The sequence below is a fragment of the Cuculus canorus genome, chromosome 1, assembly GCF_017976375.1.
Source record: "Cuculus canorus isolate bCucCan1 chromosome 1, bCucCan1.pri, whole genome shotgun sequence".
NCBI classification, from domain to species: domain Eukaryota; kingdom Metazoa; phylum Chordata; class Aves; order Cuculiformes; family Cuculidae; genus Cuculus; species Cuculus canorus.
The window spans coordinates 45,819,046-45,838,761 of NC_071401.1; the positions used below are offsets into that span (position 1 = coordinate 45,819,046).

A 19,716-nucleotide genomic window follows, 5' to 3' on the forward strand; every position below is an offset into this window, starting at 1 on the left:
AATGACAGGACGAGAGCAAATGGCCTCAAGTTGCACCTTGGGGAAGTTTGGATTGGATATTAGGAAAAATTTCTTTACTGAAAGAGTAGTGAAGCACTGGAAGAGGCTGCCCAGGGAAGTAGTTGAGTCTCCATCCCTGGAGGGGTTCACAAAAGGTGTAGACATGGCACTTCAGGACAAGGTTTAGTAGGCGTGGTGGTGCTGGGCTGACAGTTGAACTCAATGATCTTAGAGGTGTTTTCCAACCTTAATGATTCTATGCACAACAACGGGCAGTAGCTTCTGTTGCACGCACTGCAGGGGAAATTCCATATGTCACTCACCATGGGGACGGTAGGGGGGATGCAGGTTTTCTCCAGCTTCTCTCTAAGTTGCCTTATCTCAGCACGGTACTCATCCAGCTGGCTCTCCAGCTTCTCCCGCCTGACTCGTTCATACTCCAGCTGGGCATTCAGCTCCTTCACAAGTCTGCCAAAAGCAAAGTTAAAAAACAGAGGCTGAAGCTTGCCTGGCTACTCCACCTGGTCCTGTGCCTTTGCCAGGGAACAGGTCAGTCACAGCAGAAAGCAGTGCCGTATTCCTCACACCAACTATGCTGGTGTGAGCTACAGTCTGCTCCTGGCTCATCACAGTGACAGAGCTAAACAGCTCGTTTCCCTTCCCTGACAGCTGTGCTCAGCGCAATCTGACCACGAGATGGAGATATCTTCCCACACACTGAGCCAGATGCTAGGCTCTTGGGTTGGCTGTAAACCAGCTCCATCTTCAGCTGTGGAAGCGGGAGAAATGCCCAAGGAGAAAAACTGTTAGTGTGAAACTGGGGGGGCTGGGAAAAAAAAAAAAAAAAAAGAAAAAAAGGCATAAAACTGGGATTCTATCTTTCTCATTTGTGTCTGGTGCATCCTTCTTATTGATTGGCTTATCCACAGATGAAGCATACTCAAGCGACAGCCTGCATGACATTTACTAAAGGGAAGCTGGCACTGGCTGCACAAGATCTCAGTAGTTACACCCACAACAGCTCCTAAATTAATTGAGATTCCTGGAACTGGTTAGCTGAGACATAATTCACACATATTCCTGTCATAACAGCAATTGACCTCAGCAACTGAGTCATCTGGAGTTGAGCCAGCTCTCTTCTGTATCAGGATGAATTAGCGTAGCTACAAAGATGGAATACTGGTAAAAGGAAAAGGGAGATGTCTGCCCTGTGGATTTAAACAGCACAGCAGAAAAGCTCTCAGCAGGAGCTGCTGCACTTCCCGGACTGAAGTATACCCAACACATGCAGCCCAAAGCTATAGCACACTCTGTCAGCCTTACTGACTCCACAAGAATGGCCTGTGCTTGTGTATGGACCTCAGCATTCAGGGGACAGGCTGATTTCTCTCATGATTCAGATTAATGAGGCAAAACTGTGTGGCACTCACATGGTGGCAATTTTTTCCAAGCAATGCAGCCTGGTCAAAGCACTGGTTCACACCAGGCCTCTTACAGCCAGAAAACCTGGACTCAAGCTGGAAGGACATGGATCTGTTAGAGCAAGCCCAGAGGAGAGCCACAAAGATGATCCAAGGGCTGGAGCACCTCCTCTGTGAGGAGAGGCAGAGAGAGTTGGGGTTGTTCAGGCTGGAGAGGAGGAGGCTCTGGGGAGACCTTATAGCAGCTTTCTAGTAGTAAAAAGGGCCTACAGGAAACTGCGGGGATTGGGGGGAATGGTTTTAAGCTGAAAAAGGGGAGGTTTAGATTAGACATTAGGAAGAAATGTTTTCCTGTGAGGATAGGGAGGCACTGGGACAGAGAAGTCATGAATGCCCCATCCCTGGAGGTGTTCAAGGCCAAACTGGATGAAGCTTTGAGCAACCTGATCCAGTGGGAGGTGTCCCTGTCCATGGCAGGGGAGTTGGAAATAGATGATCTGTAAGTTCCCTTCCAACCCAAACCATTCCATGATTCTATGAAATCTTTAAAATGTCCTATAGTGGCCTTTCCAAGTGGCACCTCCAGCTTTTCATCTAGCAAAATGGTGTTGTCATTAAATATTCTTAAATAATGTGATTTTCTGGCATACGATACAAGCATCCTGGGGTTTATCCACAGGTACGTACCCAGAGAAGGGTAGATAGGTACGCTTAGAAGTGGTATTTCCATTTCAAAAGGTCAGCATGGAGCTAGGAATGCTCTCTGGCCTCCACATGTGAGAGAGACTCTCCAGACATCTTCACAGTTTTCCTAGTTTAGCGGCACATGCCACGGAAAACAGAATCCCCTAAAGAGTCATGTTAGAGCCCTCTAATAGGCACTGCTAGCTTTTGAGTAGCTGCTCAGTCCAGAATGAACTCTAATTTCTTCCAATAATCAATAGTAACTTTTCCATCATTTGCAAACAGATCACTCTGACCTTCCAACATAGACATCAAAATCTGAGCTGGTCACTCTCCTCCTTTAAAACCAGGAGAGATGCTCCTGGAAGTGATGAAATTCATCCTTGAAGTACATGTCTAACTATGCCCTGGAATTGCCTACATCTCTCCTAGAAGTCTAAAAAGAAGCTCAAGGTAACTAACTCAGATGCAGATTACACTGCAGACACATCAAGTTAAGGAAGATGAACATTCAGCCTGGGCTGAGTCAAAGAGTGATCTGGAACCAAAAGAAATCCTGACCTCATTTCTTGGTTCATTTACGGTTGTAAAACAAACTAATTAATTCCAATCTGTGACATCTGTTACTTGCTCCAGATCTACACAGACTGTTAAGTCTGCTGTCTTCTTGAAGGCACAGAAGCCCTCCAGATGCAGCCTCCTCTCAGTGACCAAATAAAGGCAAAGTTTGGTGTGGCCCAAACACCCAGTGGACATGGTTATCTAGAAAGACTGAGAACAGGGGGTAACTGAATCTTTGACAGGTAGAGGTGAAGATAGGGCGGTCTCCGGGTGCTGCATTATTGTTTAATTAATTGTTTATTGCTCTGAATCTTTGACAGACAAAGGAGCATTTCTTTGAAACTTGGACAGTCCGCACGTCAAATCCCCTGACCAATCCAACAGAAACCATTCAGAACAGAGACAGACATGAAAAGTACTTCACGTGAAAGGGCTGGTTTGCCCAGATTTCTTTTTTCTATGTTCTGGATGTGAACTCACGCTTTCTTGAGCATAGATATTATATTGCCCTTCACACAGAACTGTAACAGGGCATTGAATATTTTCTGCTGTATATGCACTTCCATCCCAGCCCTGCCAAGACTAAAGCCTTATTTAAGATTTATTAAAGTGCATACGTGGATTCAATGCAAACAAACAGCCAGGACTTATCAGACCTACCACACATGCGCTGCAGGAAAACCTGAAGGCCAAACACATAATCTTGCACAAGCAGTGTGGACCCATCAAACACTTGTGTTGTGCTGCAGGGCTAATCCTGGTGGGAGAAGTCTAGAAACAATAGAATTGCTAAAGTCCCTTTCTTTTCAGTCTGGCTGAAGTTGGTAGGTGGAAAGGAGAGAACAGCCGAAACAGCTTGAATATAAGTTAGACTTAAAGAAGGCTTTAAAATGGGCCTCACAGAGTTAAACATTAGCAGGGCAAGTTAACCTTACTTCTCAACTTCCCTTTCTTCTTTTTTCATCTTCTTCTCCTCTTCAGTTATTCCTCCCAGCTGTCTGTAGTTGCTGTAGGCAATTTCTAGAAGTTGCTGAAGTTCTTCAATCTTGCGATAGGCCCTTACTGTAAGACAGAGTTCTCTGGATAGGTAAAATGCATGGAGAAGACAGTCATGCTGGAACCCAGTAGTCTGGAGAACAGCCTCACACAGAGTGGAAATCACATTGCTCAGCAAACGCTGAGCTACACCTGACACCCACACAGCACGCAGATCCAAAAACCAAGTAGCAATCCAACATGGTGTTACCAACAAGGATTCAAACTGAGTTAGCAATTATGTTCTGCTTGCCCTGGTTTGAGCTAAAGGAGAATCAGTTTTCTAACTTTCCAGCTAAGTCTCCTCTGAATAACTTCATTTTCTGAAAGTTAACTGGATGTTTTTCAGACAGAGTTTCTCTCTAGAAGTGATAACACATGGCAATGGTATGCAAGAAGGCTATTGCTTATACTTACCGCTATAGAAACCAAAGCCATCCTCAAGCTGATGGAATGTCATAAGTGAAAGGGACAAAAAAAGGGTTGCACCTGCAGGAAGGAGCAGACAGGTGACCCCAAACTGACCAACGGCATATTCCGTTCTGTATATATCATTCTCAGTATAAAACTGAAGGATCACAAGGGTCAAGCTCTTTTCTTTGATGGCCAACATCCAGTGAGGACGTCTGTCTTTTGCCCCAATCCTGAATACATGCATTTCTGAATCCAGTTCCTGAGTCCCACTCCCTCCTGCCATTGAGTCCTGTGAGAACCTTTTCCCCTATGCCTGCTCTGCAGCACCTGTAGTGACATAGTCATTGGGGGAGGAAGGTGTGTGTGTGTATTTTTATATATTTTATTATTTTCTTATTAGTAGTATTTTCATTATTGTTAATATTATTATTATTATTGCTTCATTAAAGCTGGTTTAGTTTCCAACCCACAAGTCTTTTTTCTCTCATTTCACTTTCCTCTTTCCTTGTGGGTGGGAGGGGAATTGGGAGAACAACTGCTCACATTTAGCTGCCGATTGAGGCTGGGCTGGGGCTAAACCATAACATTCTATGCTTTCTCATTTTCCACAATTTGCTGAAATGCACAGTGGTAGAGATATGCTGTCGACTACCTCATTTCACAACAAAAAAAGTACAGCAGTTGGCAGAAACCATGCAACTAGGACTACAATGTCTTGAGCCCAACTTCTTCAAATAAAGAGTGATGGAAAGACAGTGCTTACTGCGTGCATTCCTTTTCTCTTCTTTATCCAGGGTTAAATCTTCTTTGCTATCTGTACTCCCTTCCACACCATGTCTTTCAAAAAACTTTATGTCGTTTGGGTCAAGTTCTTCTTCACTAGAGTTACTGTCTCCAGTTCTTTGAGTCAGAAGTTCCACAGCTGATGATTGGGCAAATCTGCATAGAGAACAGTTAACCTACATTGAAATATCCCCCACATCTGGAAAAACACAGGCACACTCCATGCATGGGATAGAAACTCTCTGAAAGTCTTCAAATTGCCATCTATTGTAGGGGTGTTCAGGATTAAATGGAGCACTGGTACACAAACTATGAGCAGCTAATCTGCTTTTTTTGTGGTATTCTGATGGTATTAGCTTCGCCTTATCTTATGACAGTGACTTCCACATTAGACGTGTCTTTTCCTTTACACATGGCTTGAGTTGTAAGGGACCTTAAAGATCCGCCAGTTCCAACCCCACTGCGATGGGCAGGGACACCTTCCACTGCATCAGGCTGCTCAAAGCCTCATCCAGCTTGGCCTTAAATGCCTCCAGGGATGGGGCATCCACAGCTTCTCTGGGCAACCTGTGCCAGTGGCTCACCACCCTCAGAGTAAAAAATATCTTTCTAATATCTAATCTAAACCTCCCCTCTTTCAGCTTAAATGATATTGATATATAAATAGGAACCAAGTAAATGACAGAGCTACAGGATATGCACTGCTACCTCTTGGCTACATCCTTTGGAGTCTCTCCAGCATCATTTGTAATGTCACAGTCAGCTCCCATTTCAATCAGCCACTGTAAGCAATGGATGTGCCCCTGTATGGCAGCTGAGGAAAGCAAGGTACACAGCAGTCAGATGCACGTAACTGAAGTGTTTCAAGTCAAAAATGTCCTTGTCTTGTCATTATCTGACATGCCAGAGGTTGGGTTCACTAAAGCACCAGGAGATACTATTTTAAGAGAAGCCTGTGTGTAGAGGTGCTCAAGCCACACAGCTACACGCGGTTTTGTGGAAGATCATGCAACGTGGTGACTCTTTGTAGTTCCAGGCATTTACTGGCAACTCTTCCTAAACATGAGTTAAACTAAATTTGCCCAGGCTCACAAATAACTACTGCTCATGCACTCTCATAGCAAGGCCAGATTCTCAGCAGAGCACCGTTGCCTCTCTCTGGCTTTGGATTCCCACATGTCAAACACAGTTGGTTGCCCCAGTCTGTGGTGTGTGGTGCTGTCTGAGGAAGGAGAGAAGCCATGGCTTTATGTGAGAGCTATAGGTATATAATTTCTTGGGCCAGACATTCAAGGCAACACTTCTCAGCTGCAACCAAACACAAGAGCTTTGTCTCATCACATGATCTGGCACAGCTACTGCTCCTATCACATGGTGCCAAGAATGATGTCTCACAGATGGAGGATGGTATCTGGCATGTTGAGCTGAATCCTGTAGCCCTTTTTTCTTAAGAAAGAATAAATCCATCTCTCGATGGCTTTGGACATTTGCCATATTTGTATTCTTACTGAGATAAGGAAATGAAATTACAATCAGCTGCAATACTTCCCCAGAACACCAACACTGTGTGTAAAGACCGGGGATGAAACAGTTGCAGGTTAGCACCTTTCCAAGGAAAGAGGGTGGGGAGTGTAGATAACACTTTTTAAATCAATACATATTAAATTTTATAATGAGAACTGTAATAATATTTTTAAAACTTATACCATTTACATCTATTCAGAAAGAAATGTAGAAAATAGTGTTAAAAGCATAGTACAAGAATACCTCCCTCTTTCTTTCCTCTCCCATTCTTTCAGACGTGACTATGAAACCCCCAAACACAGAAAGACCATTTTTCTGTAATGCCAGCACTCCACACATAACAAGGTGTTAGGTATCAGTTTACCTCCTTCACAGCATCCTACCAAAATGCTTTGTTGAGGTTTTTACAGCACACCTCCACAGTGCTCATATATTCAGTAAAAAAAAGCCCAGGCCACAATACAGATCATTCTTAGACCTAGCTAGCCAATGTTTCTAAAAGCCACATCTCTCCTGATAAAGAACACCCATTTAGTTTTCAATTTATACGTTGTTTTTCTCTTCAAACTCTTCCTTCTCTACTTCATGTTGGTTGTTTTGTTTTCAAAGTGACGCCTACACCCACATACATCACAAAACAAGTTTTCAGGGTTGCCCTTTCAAAGCCTTCAGGAAATGAGACTGTTTCACAGAAGTTTATCTGATGGGCAGCCACTTGAAAAACTAAGTAAACAAGTCAGCAACAAACAGTAACAAGCTGAAACAGAGATCATAATTACCAACCTTTGTGCATGAGAGTGGATCCTTTATCATCCCGCTCATTAATATTGATTACTCCACTTCTCACTAATCTTCTAAGCACTAACAAGTCCCCTTTGAAAGCAGCACAGTGGGCTGGGAAAGCTAAAACTGAAAATGAAACACAGATGTTTCCAAACAGGTGCCAGAAATTCCACTAAACATGCTCTCATTTGTCTCTTACTTCATGCCTCTCTCCCAGCAGCTTCTGCAAAGGCACTTCATAGCTGTAGTTAGAGAGGTTAGTGCACCCTTAATAAGTTACCACGCAGCTGCATAATTAGCACTGTTCATCATGGATTTGACTAAATATGTCTCGGTTATGGCTACAGGCATCTTGTACAGTTAAGAGATTAACTTCATAAACCTGAAGTAACGAGCACACCTTTGTTTTACAGTTGATGTTGTATTACAGGTGGTAACTGGAGCCGTTTGCCTATTTGGAATTCCGTAGTCCAACCAAATATATAAACTATTTTACTTGTTGCTTAAAAACTACTCGTACAGAAAATTTGATTTTTCTAGGTTTTTATAGACAAGGAGTACTGACACTTTTATATACATATATACGTAAAAAGACTAGCAGATAAGGACAGTCAGTGCCTGGAAAAAGTAGAGTATTCATAGTGCAACACAGTATGACAAGTTTTATTTCAATAATGGGTAAACCTACAACAATTATAAAATCATACTGAGCATCCCAGTCTTTAGGCATCAGTAAGCGTAGCAAGTACTGAAAGGAACAGCTCTTACTTATGTTGCTAAGTTAAATGTTATACTTCTGCTCATTTTCAGAATCAAGCATTCCTGTAGAATTACAATGCCTCTTCTAACAGTATCTTGATCCGAACTCACCTTCCTGCATCTCTGGATGCTCCCCCTCTTTTTCCACACTGTCAATATATTGCAGAATATTATCTTTATAGAACCGTTCAGCCAAATCCCTTGGAGTCTCTCCGTGGTCGTTTCTGGCTTTCAGTGTGTGCACGACACTGGCCATTTTATTGACCAAGAACTTAAAGCAATGCAAGTGTCCTTCCATCGCTGCCAGATGAGCTATGGCACAATGCAAAAGAAAGCAGGTTAGAGCAGAGCAATGCTGCCCACCAAGAAAGCAAGGCTCTCAACACCAGTTAGATCTAGCTCTGCTACCAATGCTTGAGCCCTCCAACACTGCACAACAAGAAGGAATGGGAGAATGTTCTGCTCCCTGGCAGAGCCGAACACCATAAGACCACCAAGAGACCACTGAGAACTAGGTGGGAGAGTGCATCACTGGGATCTCATCTTCCCCATGAACTCAAGTTTCATTCCTTGGCAGCTGATTCATTTACTTCACTGTCCCAGTGATGCTCATTACGAAGAGTCAGCAACGGCAGCCCTTGATTAGGAGTTAAGGCCATTTCTACTTTAGTCCCCACACAAGCAAGTTCCAGCATGCCCTCAGTTACCACATCTATAAAGTGAGGATGGTGACATTCACTTTAGTGGATGAAGTATTTGAAGGTACATCCCATAACAGAGGCTTCTATTCATAGAATCACAGAATCATCGAAACACTAAGGTTGGAAAGAAACCTCTAAGATTATCCAGTCCAACCATCCACCCAATACCACCATGTCTGCTAAACCATGTCCCAAAGTGCCATGGTTACATGACTTTTTAACACCTCCAGGGATGAAGACTACACCGTTTCCCTGGGCAGCCTTTTCCAGTGCTTCACCACTCTTTCAGTAAAGAATTTTTTCCTAATATCCAATCTAAACTCCCCCTGGCACAACTAGAGGCTGTTTCCTCTCAGGAAGTTCACAAGACTTCTATTATACACTTTTTTCCTTCAACTGCTACAAAGACTTTGTGTGCACAGGAGCTGCTCCACTTCAAGCACAGCAGTGACTACTGCCCTGCAGGGGTCAAATTGTTCCCCCCCATTCTTTAGGCTATGTTGGGGTTTAGTTATTTAATACAACTATAATGTTGGACCTGTAACAAACCAAGAAGGTATAAACACACTCTCTTTAGTTTGAAATTATTAGTATTCTCAAGTCCCATGAGTGGGAAGAACTTGCCAAATAAATGCTTATTATAGAATCATAGTATGGTTTGGTCCAGAGGGACCTCGAAGATCATCCAGTTTCAATCCCTTGCCATGCCATGAGCAGGGACACCTTCCATTGGACCAGGGTGCTCAAACCCGCATCCAAACTGGTCTTGAACACCTCCAGGCATGGAGCATCCATGGTTTCTCTGGGCAACCTGTGCCAGTGCCTCACCACCCTCATAGGAAAGCATTTCTTCCTAATATCTCATCTCGTCTCTTTCAGCTCTAAACTGTTAACCTTTGTCCTGTCCCTACACTCCCTGATGAAGAGCTCCTCCACAGCTTTCCTTAGACCCCCTTTTAGTACTGAAAGGCTGCTACAAAGTCTTCCCGCAGCCTTCACACCCAGAGCGTGAACAACCCCAGCCCCTCAACCTGTCTTCATATCAGAGGTGCTCCAGCCCTCAGATCATCTTCATGGCCTCCTCTGGATTTGTTCTCACAGATCTATAGCGCTTGTTGCTAATAGATCAGATGTCCTGCTGGGATGCAAGAGCCTCACTTCCTTTAACAAGACTCAGGTTTGCGAAACAGAACCTAGACAGCAGTTTACTAGGTAAGTGGTGCTTAATGGAGGGTAAAAGATTTTAAGAAGGGATTTAAAAAGATAACTCTCTACAAGTTATAGAGAAAAAAAATATGCTATTTGGAACAAATAGTGTGACAAACCATAAGTGGGAAAATGCTAAAAGGGAAAGGATGCAATGAGATCACAGGGGACCTGAAAGGAGGTTGTAGTGAGGTGGGTGTTGGCCTCTTCTCCCAAGTAACAAGTAATAGGACGAGAGGAAATGGTCTCAAGTAGCACCACGGGAGGTTTAGGCTGCATATCAGGAAAAGATTTCTTTACTAAAAGAGTGGCGAAGCATTGGAACAGGCTACCCAGGGAAGTGGTGGAGTCACCATGCCTGGAGGGGTTCCAAAGATGTGTGGCTCTGGCACTTCTGGTTATGGTTTACTAGGCATGGTGATGTTGGGCAGAGAGTTGTACTTTATGATCTTAGAGGTCTTTTCCAACCTTAATGATTCCATGATTCTACGATGCAATGATTCAACTTCCAGATGATATAAAGACAGAAGGACACTGGAGAAACTATGAAGAGCAAGGAATAAACAGTGCCCAATCCTGTGCTAAATTGACTACACTCATGCTTATAAACACAGTGCAGGTTACAGATAATACAGAAATACCAGTGTAGCAGAAATCATGATGAATAAACCACAGGTAGATGAGAACAAGGGTTTAACCAAATCAGTTCAGAAATAGCGGGATACAAAAACCTGCATACAAACATACCAGAATCAAATCACACTGGTGCAGCCATTAAAGCTTTGTGCCAATTCAGAAAGGAGCAGATAGCAGTTGAAAATCCCTGCTCCTCCACCTGCTCTTCTCCTCCTGTGACTCCATCAGCACATGCGCTCCATCCCATGCAAAAGAGATGCTGTCTCCCTATCCTGCATTCCCAGCCAGGCTGCCCCACTCCCTCTGTCAGCATCTGGAGCCCTGATCCCTGCCAGCAGACGCAGGAGTGGAGTAGGATACTATCCCCTAAGACAAATACTTTGGAATTTCTAAATTTCACCATCATTTTAGAAATGGAAACACTATGTTGATTGCATGGAACCAAAAAGCAAATGCTGGTGGTGTGCATGACCTACAATTTGGAACAATTTTCACGTAACACACAGCTGTAAAGCAAATGTTAAAAACAGAATGATTGATCCTGATGTACCTGGAAGGTTTCCACTGTTATCCACCTCATCTATGCATGCTCCCCATCTCACAAGAAGCTGCAAACACCCCAAGCGACCATGAAAAGCAGCATAATGAACAGGTTTCCAGTCATTCCTGTCTGAGACATTTACATTCTAAAACAAAAGCACCAGGTTAATTCATTCATTTATGAATCTTAGCCACAAGACAAATTATACAAATAGGAATAATTGTGTTATATTGCTTAAATCAAATCAAATAGCTTTTTTCAACGTTCATGCCATGTACACAGTTCACATTCCAAGATTATCGGTTCTTTGCTTTGTTTAAATGATACAGATATGAAAGGTGAGTTTTTAGACATAATTCTATCCCTGCATTGGCCACTATTCCTTAAATATGCACCTGTTTGTTGGGGTTTTTTTAAGTTTATATCTCCTTTACTATAGAAGATCTGTACAACTGTAAAAAATCCCAACCACCACAGTATCTGGTCTTCATTCAATGGCATCCTCATAGGAATGTGGTTTACACATATCATTGATTCTAGGTGTTTGGATCATTCGTCTAACCTATCTTACAACTAAAAAGTGTAAAATAAAAATAAAATCATGAACAAAAATTTATGGACATTAATTAATCTACAGTCCTAAACTTCCATTGAAGTTAGGGAAAGGTTTGTTTGGAAAAAGACACCAGACTTTGGCCCAGTGGTTGAAAGCCCCTCACCGCTCCACTTCGCAGCAATGTTTGCAGGGTGTAAGACTGCCCGTGGGCTGCAGCCAGGTGGGACGCTGTACACCCACGGTCATCTTGAGCTTCTCCACTTGTGCCATTTCTTAGCAAAGCCTAAAAGAAACAGTTGTTTAGTTCATAAGCTGAAAAATCCAAACACTGTCTAGCAGGATGACTTGAGCTGACCAGCAGGATAACACTGGGCTAACCTCAACGCAACAACACTACACGAAATAAATCTGTTTGCACAGAAAGCACAAATGAATGCACTGGTTCTCACAAGAGTCACTCAGTTCCACGGAGACCTTACAGGAGCCCTTCCATACTTAAAGGGGGCCTATGGGAAAGATGGGGAGGGGATCTTTCTCAGGGAGTGCAGGGATAGGACAAGGACGAATAGTCTTAAGTGGAAGAGGGGAGATTTGGATTAGCTATTAGGAAGAAATTCTTTACTGTGAGGGTGGTGATATGCTAGAACAGGTTGCCCAAAGAAGTCATGGTTGCCCCATCCCTGGTGTTCAAGGCCAGGCTGGATGAGGCTTTGAGCAACCTGATCCTGTGGAAGGTGTCCCTGACCGTGGCAGGGAGGTTGGAACTGGATGATCTTTATGGTGCCTTCCAAGCCAAACCATACTGTGATTCTATGATGCCAGATGTGAAGACATCAAGAGGAGATACTCATAGCTCCATTAGAAACTCTCTCGGCTGGTCTTCACAATGAGCTTTTCCAAACTAGCAGTCTGCCCTACTTGCTTTCACGTGAGAGCGAATATTTACACGTACTTGCATGCACGCATCCTGACCTCGGATAGCCGCGAGGTGAGCTGCTGTCCAGCCTCCAACAGTGACGCGTGCTGGGTCAGCTCCATGCCAAAGCAACCAATGAAGGCACTGCCCAACCAAAACCAAGGAGTTGATTTTACTGTTCTTATCATGTACCTGAGGCACATTTTCACTATAATTTGCCACTCCATATTACATTTCAAAACAGTATCAGATACTCCGTAGTGGAAGTATGACACTTGGAGCACGCCTCAGCCAGACACTTGTGCATTAGGAGTTTACAGGTAAGTTGTAGTTCCCAGGTTTCACCCAAGGGTACAAGAAGCACAAATAACCTACCAATTCAGGCTACAGCATAGATTTTATGGTATGGCTTCTCAATTTTGCTCTTCCTGATTTAAAATGTAATCTATGAGGGTATTCACAAGGTAAAAGTATTGGGAAAAACAACACAAACATGCTCCTTTAAATTCCAGCTAAAATTACTGGGAGGAAAAATACCATGAACCAAATTTAAAGCCTCATTAAATTTATTAGGCTTCTGGGGTGTATGCAATCCCATCTCTCTTCTCATCATTCCGCAGCCTAGTTTTGCTAAATTTATTCACCTTTATCCAGCAGATACTATTGATTTCAATGGGAAGTTCTAAGGATTATCTCAAAAAAAAAAAAAAAAAAAAAAAAGGGTAGAAGAGCAGCTAAACATTTTGTTGTATATTATTATGACTTATTGCTTTCTCTTAGGCCAACATACAACTCTGGCTCCTCCACTGTTTCCACCAAGCAACAAATAGATGACAGAAAATCCAATAAAGTCTAAGACACTGACTGCAAAGCAGAAGGGTCGAATGAAAAATGGCAGAATTGATCGAGGCAGAAAAGGGTGGGTAAGCAATCTGTTTTCAGGGCTGACAACATTCAGCGTTTTCTTGATAGTTTTTGTAAATTCCAGTAACAGCACTGCACTTAATTCTTGAGTTTAGCAAGAACTTTACGCTCTTCTTGGGACATGAATTTTTATATGATTATTCGTGGCCTTGTTGCTTCAAGGTTAAATTGCTGCTAAAATTGCACAAGGAGGCTGCAACAGGAAGGTGAATGTTTTGCTGAATACAGCAGTTCCATCCTCCTGGATGCTGACTTCTCTATTAATATTTAATGTTTTCATTTATTAAAATGATATGTATTAGGACTATTTCCATAGAGAATAAGGCATGGGACAGGACACTGGTAAATAGAACGAACATGTTTTCACATCACTTCTCATCTGTTTCAAGCACCCTCAGAACATTTTACACATCCTACAGGATTTTCTAGGTGTCCCAAAAGAAGCACAAATCACAACAGGGATAAAATAAGGTCATGAGTCTGGAAGGAAGGACATAGGACACACGTCCCAGTGTAAGAAAATCACTGATTTTTTTTAAAATCTGGCAGCGCTGACTCTATGAACTGCCTGGGCCTTCAGAAAGACAAAATGAAACTTCTGCTCTTGGAGAACATATTTAATGAGAAAGCCGGAGATTATTGATTTAGCTTGACCAAAGCAAGTAATTTTGCATCCAGCCTCTCCCAGAGAAGGAACACATTAACCTATAAAACCATGATGCTTTACCTCTAGACTTCCGCAGTGTGCAGCACAGTGCAACGGTGTGAATTTGTGGACTAAATCCACCTCATTGATATCGGCTCCACTTTTTATCATTGATGCAAGCTGTTCCACGTCACCAGCTCTCACAGCGTCGTGTACACTAGTATAGTTTTGCTTCTTCTTGACAGCTAGCAAGGAATAATAAAAGGGCATTAGTCAGTTCAGTAAGGTTTAAAAGGTAGGAAATAAGTGATGAATCAAAGGAAACATCAGAGCGTCAGCTTCACAGGAACCAACCAATATGTTCAGAGTAACCTATGAGACCGAGATTCGAATCAGCAGGAGTCCACTTCTTCTTTTTTGTCAGAAACAGAGCAATATGCCAAAAACAGAGACAGCCATGCTCCCTCCAGCCCCAGAAGAGGGCCCAAAAGAGTGAGATCCAGAAGAAAGATGACAAGAAGCACAGCAGGAACAGGAAGCAGAGCTAGGCCCATCTGTGTATGCAAATTCTGGAGCAGGTTCACTCCAATGCTGGCTGTCTTCCAAGACTGTAGGCATCACAAACTCTTTCATTTATCACATTTGCAAGTATGCCACCAGGGAGGCTTCTCACTTGGGCAAACAAGCTCTCAGTCCTCACTTCCCAGGTGCTCCACAAGGCCATACACCCGCTGCTGCCACCTGAGAACTTGGCACAGCACTGCATACCATGCTGGAGAGCACCACCAGGTGAGCACACCATATAATTGCTCTTGAATAAGCTACACACATCAGTTTCAGGACACATTGATGTCAAAATAAAAGTTGCTGCAGAAATGTAGTTCTTTATACCATAGAATGGTTTGGTTTAAGAGGGATCCTAAAGATCTTCCAGTTCCAACCCCCCTGCCATGGTCAGGGACACCTTCCACTGGATCAGGTTGCTCAAAGCCTCATCCATCCCGGCCTTGGTCACCTCCGAGGATGCGGCTACCACCACTTCTCTGGGCAACCTGTGCCAGTGACTCACCACCCTTACAAAAAAAAAATTTCTTCCTCTTATCTCATCTAAACCTCTCCTCTTTCAGCTTAAAACCATTCCCCCTTGTCCTATCCCTGAACCCCCTGATAAAGAGCCCTCTCCAGCTTTCCAACGGGCACCCTTGAAGTACTGAAGGGCTGCTATAAGGTCTTCCTGGAGACCTCTATAACCATGTGTTAGGCATCCTGTGTTATTTTCTTGCTAGAACTAAGGCACTGCTGTCACAGCTCACTGTTAGCAGCCTGATATTTTGCTCCAGCTATAGTCCATAACATCTTCACTGACCTCAGTGGCACAGAATCAAACTCTGCATGTGGAAGCAGTGGGCTCAAGAAAATAAAACCTCCATCACAAGGCCATGGGATCAAATAACATCTGCTCTCCTTCAGGCCTTCCCACCATTTAACTATGCAACTGGAAACAAGGGGAGTTACATATCCAAACCCCACTTGCAATATCTTGGTGTCTTGCCAAAGCTTGTAAACAGAAATAAGTGATGTAAGTCACATCTTACCACACCTTGAATCCTACATTCAGTTTTGTGCCACTCACTCCAAGAAAGACATTGAGGGGCTGGAGCATGTCCAGAGAAGGGCAACAGAGCTAGGGAAGGATCTGGAGCACAGGCGTTATGTGGAGCTGCTGAAGGACCTGGGATTGTCTAGTCTGGAGAAGAGGAGGCCGAGGCGAGACCTTATTGCTCTCTGCAGCCCCTAGAAAGGAGGCTGGAGCCAGGTTGAGGTTGGTTTCTTCTCCCAAGTAACAAGGGATGGGATGATAGGAAACACCCTCAAGTTGTACCAGGGGAGTTTAGATAGGACATTAGGAAAAATTTCTTTACTGAAAGAGTGGGGAAGCACTAGACAAGGCTGCCCAGGGAAGTAGTGGAGTCCTCATCCCTGGAGGAGTTTAGAAAGCATGTGGCCATGGCACTTCAGGAGTTTAGTAGGCACAGTGATGTTAGGCTGATGGTTGGACCGGATGATCTTAAGAGGTCTTTTCCAACCTTAATGATTCCATGATTCTGAGTACATCTAATGACTGAGGGGGCTCACTTCAGATAGTCAAGCATGAGAGGAACCTAAAACAATTAGTAATCACCTTCTAGAGTAGCCATCACGCCAGTACCAAATGCACTAACACTGTTTCACCAGATATCATGCTGTTAGAAGTCTTGAAGAGGCAGGCAGCTGTCAAGCAAGCATGAAAATAATTTTAAGGTGTTAGTGCCTCAACTTCTCTGCCTGTGAAGAAGAAATGGTAGTAGTTAAAATTGTTGTGCAATATAAATATCAAAATATTGAAGACAATAAATGAGAGGTTGCATGAAAATCTTTGTGACGTGTAAAAAAGCCACTAAACATGATGAAAAACAACCTTCATTGTTTACCACTGTCCATTTTCATGTAAACTGTACTATCCTAGTAGTGCTCAGGTAGATTTTTAGTTCCCACAGAGAGGAAAAGAAGGCTGAAGCAGCTTCCATTATCCACACTGACAGTAACACACCCCATGACCTAAGACACACTTGATCTTGTGGGTGTGTATAACTCCAATTCCACCTTCCCCAGCTCAGCAGGCTGTATCCCTGCCTTGCACAACACAGCTTCAGTTACACACCAGCACTGCATCCTGCAAAATCCCCTGGGACTCCATCCTTTCTGCTTTTGTGAGAACTCACCTGAAGCCATGTGTTCAGTTCTGGAGTCCTCAGCACATGAAGGACGTGGATCTGTTAGAGCGAGGCCAGAGGCAGTCATAAAGATGATCCAAGAGCTGGAGCACTTCTCATACAAGGATAGGCTGAAAGTGGGGGTTGTTCAGCCTGGAGAAGAGAAGCTGAAGGAAGACCTTATAGCAGCCTCCTGAGACTGAAAGGGGCTACAGGAAAGCTGGGGAGGGGCTCTTTATCAGAGCATGCAGGGATAGGATGAGGGAGAATGGATTTAAGCTGAAAGAGGGGAGATTTATATGAGATATAAGGAAGAAATTTTTTCCCATGAGGGTGGTGAGGCACTGGCAGAGGTTGCCCAGAGAAGTCTTGGATGCCCCATCCCTGAAGGTGTTCAAGACCAGGTTGGATGAGGCTTTGAGCAAACTGATCCAGTGGAAAGTGTCCCAGCCCATGGCAGGGGGTTGGAACTGGGTGATCTTTAAGGTGCCTTCCAACCCAAACCATTCCAAGATTAAGGGGAGAATCCATCGGGCAAACCGGAGCCCCCACCCCTTCCTGCCCCGCCCCGGTGGGAGGGAGAGGAACAGCCAGGGCTGCCCCGTCCCTCCGGGATGGAAGAGGGGAAGAATGAGCGCAGGGAAAGGGGGAGAAGCGCAGGGAAAGGGGAAGAAAAGGCGAAGCTGTCTCACCGGCAGGAGGGGGAGGCGGCCCCGCACAGCAGCCAGAGGACCGCCGAGAGCCTGCCTTGTCCTCCTCCTTCTTCTCCTCCTCCTCCTTCTTCTCCGCCTCTCCCGGCGCCGCAGAGGCGTTGCTATGGGCACAGCGTGCGCTTCCCACGGGGATGAGGTGGCAGTGACACAAGAAGTAGTTACTATTACAAAAAGCGGAATATTTTCGATTTAAGCTAAAGTAAAGTTTCCTCTGGGTGATTCTAGGGGCTGGAGAATAAGTCTTGCTAGGAACGGCTGAGGGAACTGGGGCTGTCTAGCCTGGAGAAAAGGAGCCTGGAGAGAGACCTCATCATTGTCTAAGACTGCTTGAAAGGAGATTGTAGCAAGGTGGGTGTTGGTCTCGTCTCCCAAGTGATAGAATCATAGAATCCCTAGATTTGAAAAGACCTTTGAGATCATAGACTCCAACCATACCTTTCCACTACTAAATCGTCCCCCAGGCACCTCATCCACCCACCTTTTAAACACCGCCAGGGACAGCGACTCAACCACCTCCCTGGGCAGCCTGTTCCAATCACACTCCAATCCCGATCTGCATCCATCCTCTCTCTGCACCGAGATGTCTGCAGGCTACAAGACAGATTTTTTTTCCTGCTCCTCAGCCCAAACATACTGGTACCCTGGAAGGAAGCCAGTTTCCTTTCATGGGGCAGAAAAAAGCACCCTGTATTTCCAGAGTCCTATTTCCAGGCAGAATGACCTCTTCCCAATCCAATTTACAAGTGCGCATTAATTATTACATGGACCAAGCAAGGCCCATTTAGAGCTTAACTATCCTTGTCATTAGAAAGTTGCCATAAATCCTCCTACTGCGACTTCCATGTCTCTTATTTGTTCCATCCCTTCCAGATGGAGTATTTTTTTCCTTTTTCCACATATTTCAAGACATCCCTGTCTCCGCTTAGTCTCCTCCAGATATGCGTATGAGTCTGGAGTTCACAGGATTCTGGTAGACAGTGTCCATAGACCAGGCTTCCATCCCTGTTCCAGAAGCTCCAACAGCACCACAGCAGTACCTCCCAGCAGCACGGCAAGCAGCCACCCCACACCCTCACCTCCGTACAGGCCGACCTACTCCAGCATCCACCTCCCAAGCATTTCTGTTCCTTTAGGCTGTCTCTAACTGAAGGCTCTTTTTAATCTACAACAGGGCACACTCAAAGCTTGAGCCGGAGCCTCAATACAGGAGTTAAGGAACTGCCTGAAGCCTGGCTGCGCTGTTGGGAAGAGCTGCAGCCAACAGCAAAGTCACCTCCACAGCTGATTATTTCTACTGACATCACATGCCAAGGGTGAATTCCCATCTCCCAAATATCCTTGCTGCCACCCTAGAACAGCTCTTCTAGTGTTTGGCTGGCTCCCAGCAGCCCTAAAAACGCACACTATCCACACAGCACAGTGAATAAAGCATTAAACACCTGTTGTCCCAAGCCACACCACTGTATGAATATTCCCAATCCCACAGACACCAGCCACACAAACCCATTACTGAAAGGAAGAGGCTCACACTCAAAGATAGGCTTGATTTTATTTATTACATTTAAGAAATATTAACATCTCAGGATATCTGGTTTACCATCTAAGTCCAGTCATAAGCAACCAAAAAAGAAGTGTTAACCATGTTTCAAATGAGCATTCTTACATTCATTCCCCCCCTGTAATCTAAAGAAAAGTCTGTTCAGCTGTATTAAATTCATATGTGTTTGACTAATGAAAAAAAAAAATCACTAAAAATGTCTTAACTACCAGGGATCCTGGTTTGTTAATTGTTTGTTGGCACTTGTGTTCACAACCAAGCACTCCGGCTGGTTTGTTAGGTTTTCCCCTTCTGCCCAGAACTGTCTTTTGGGGGAGGGGCTCTGGTGGTTTTTTTGTTTGGTTGGTTTTTTTCATTTTTTTTTTAAGTATCTGGATATGCAAGTTTGTTCAAATAAGTTTGAAAAGAAAAGAAATCTACAGTTGGTTGTCTGAGAAGTTCCTGCACTGCTTCTGTCGATAATCCACCTAAATGAAAGAAGTTATTTGCTTCCATTTTTCTGAATCTTAATGAGCAAAAGTTCTTTTTTATTTTGTTTTAACTGAAAAAAGTACAGAAACACTGTCTCCATTTGATGGTGTGCATAAACATTACACTCCATA

General features: G+C 44.0%; 1 protein-coding gene across 4 annotated transcripts in view; it reads right to left on the reverse strand.

The window, feature by feature from the left end:
* Positions 1-16,402, reverse strand: part of ANKRD42 (ankyrin repeat domain 42) — a 24,179-nt gene extending 7,777 nt beyond the window's left edge. The window contains exons 1-11 of one of the 4 annotated variants that reach the window (XM_054088797.1): positions 16,273-16,402; positions 14,172-14,335; positions 12,557-12,664; positions 11,768-11,887; positions 11,058-11,193; positions 8,076-8,276; positions 7,206-7,331; positions 5,607-5,712; positions 4,879-5,054; positions 3,602-3,728; positions 324-468 (exon numbers count right to left, since the gene is read on the reverse strand). In XM_054088797.1, the coding sequence (XP_053944772.1) occupies positions 324-468; positions 3,602-3,728; positions 4,879-5,054; positions 5,607-5,712; positions 7,206-7,331; positions 8,076-8,276; positions 11,058-11,193; positions 11,768-11,887; positions 12,557-12,664; positions 14,172-14,335; positions 16,273-16,288 (1,425 nt within the window). In that variant the 5' untranslated portion in view covers positions 16,289-16,402. Of the gene's footprint in view, positions 1-323; positions 469-3,601; positions 3,729-4,878; positions 5,055-5,606; positions 5,713-7,205; positions 7,332-8,075; positions 8,277-11,057; positions 11,194-11,767; positions 11,888-12,556; positions 12,665-14,171; positions 14,361-16,272 lie in introns of those variants that run through there. The other 3 variants (XM_009565141.2, XM_054088808.1, XM_054088814.1) reach the window with 3 other exon arrangements.
* Between the last annotated feature and the right edge of the window lie 3,314 nt (positions 16,403-19,716).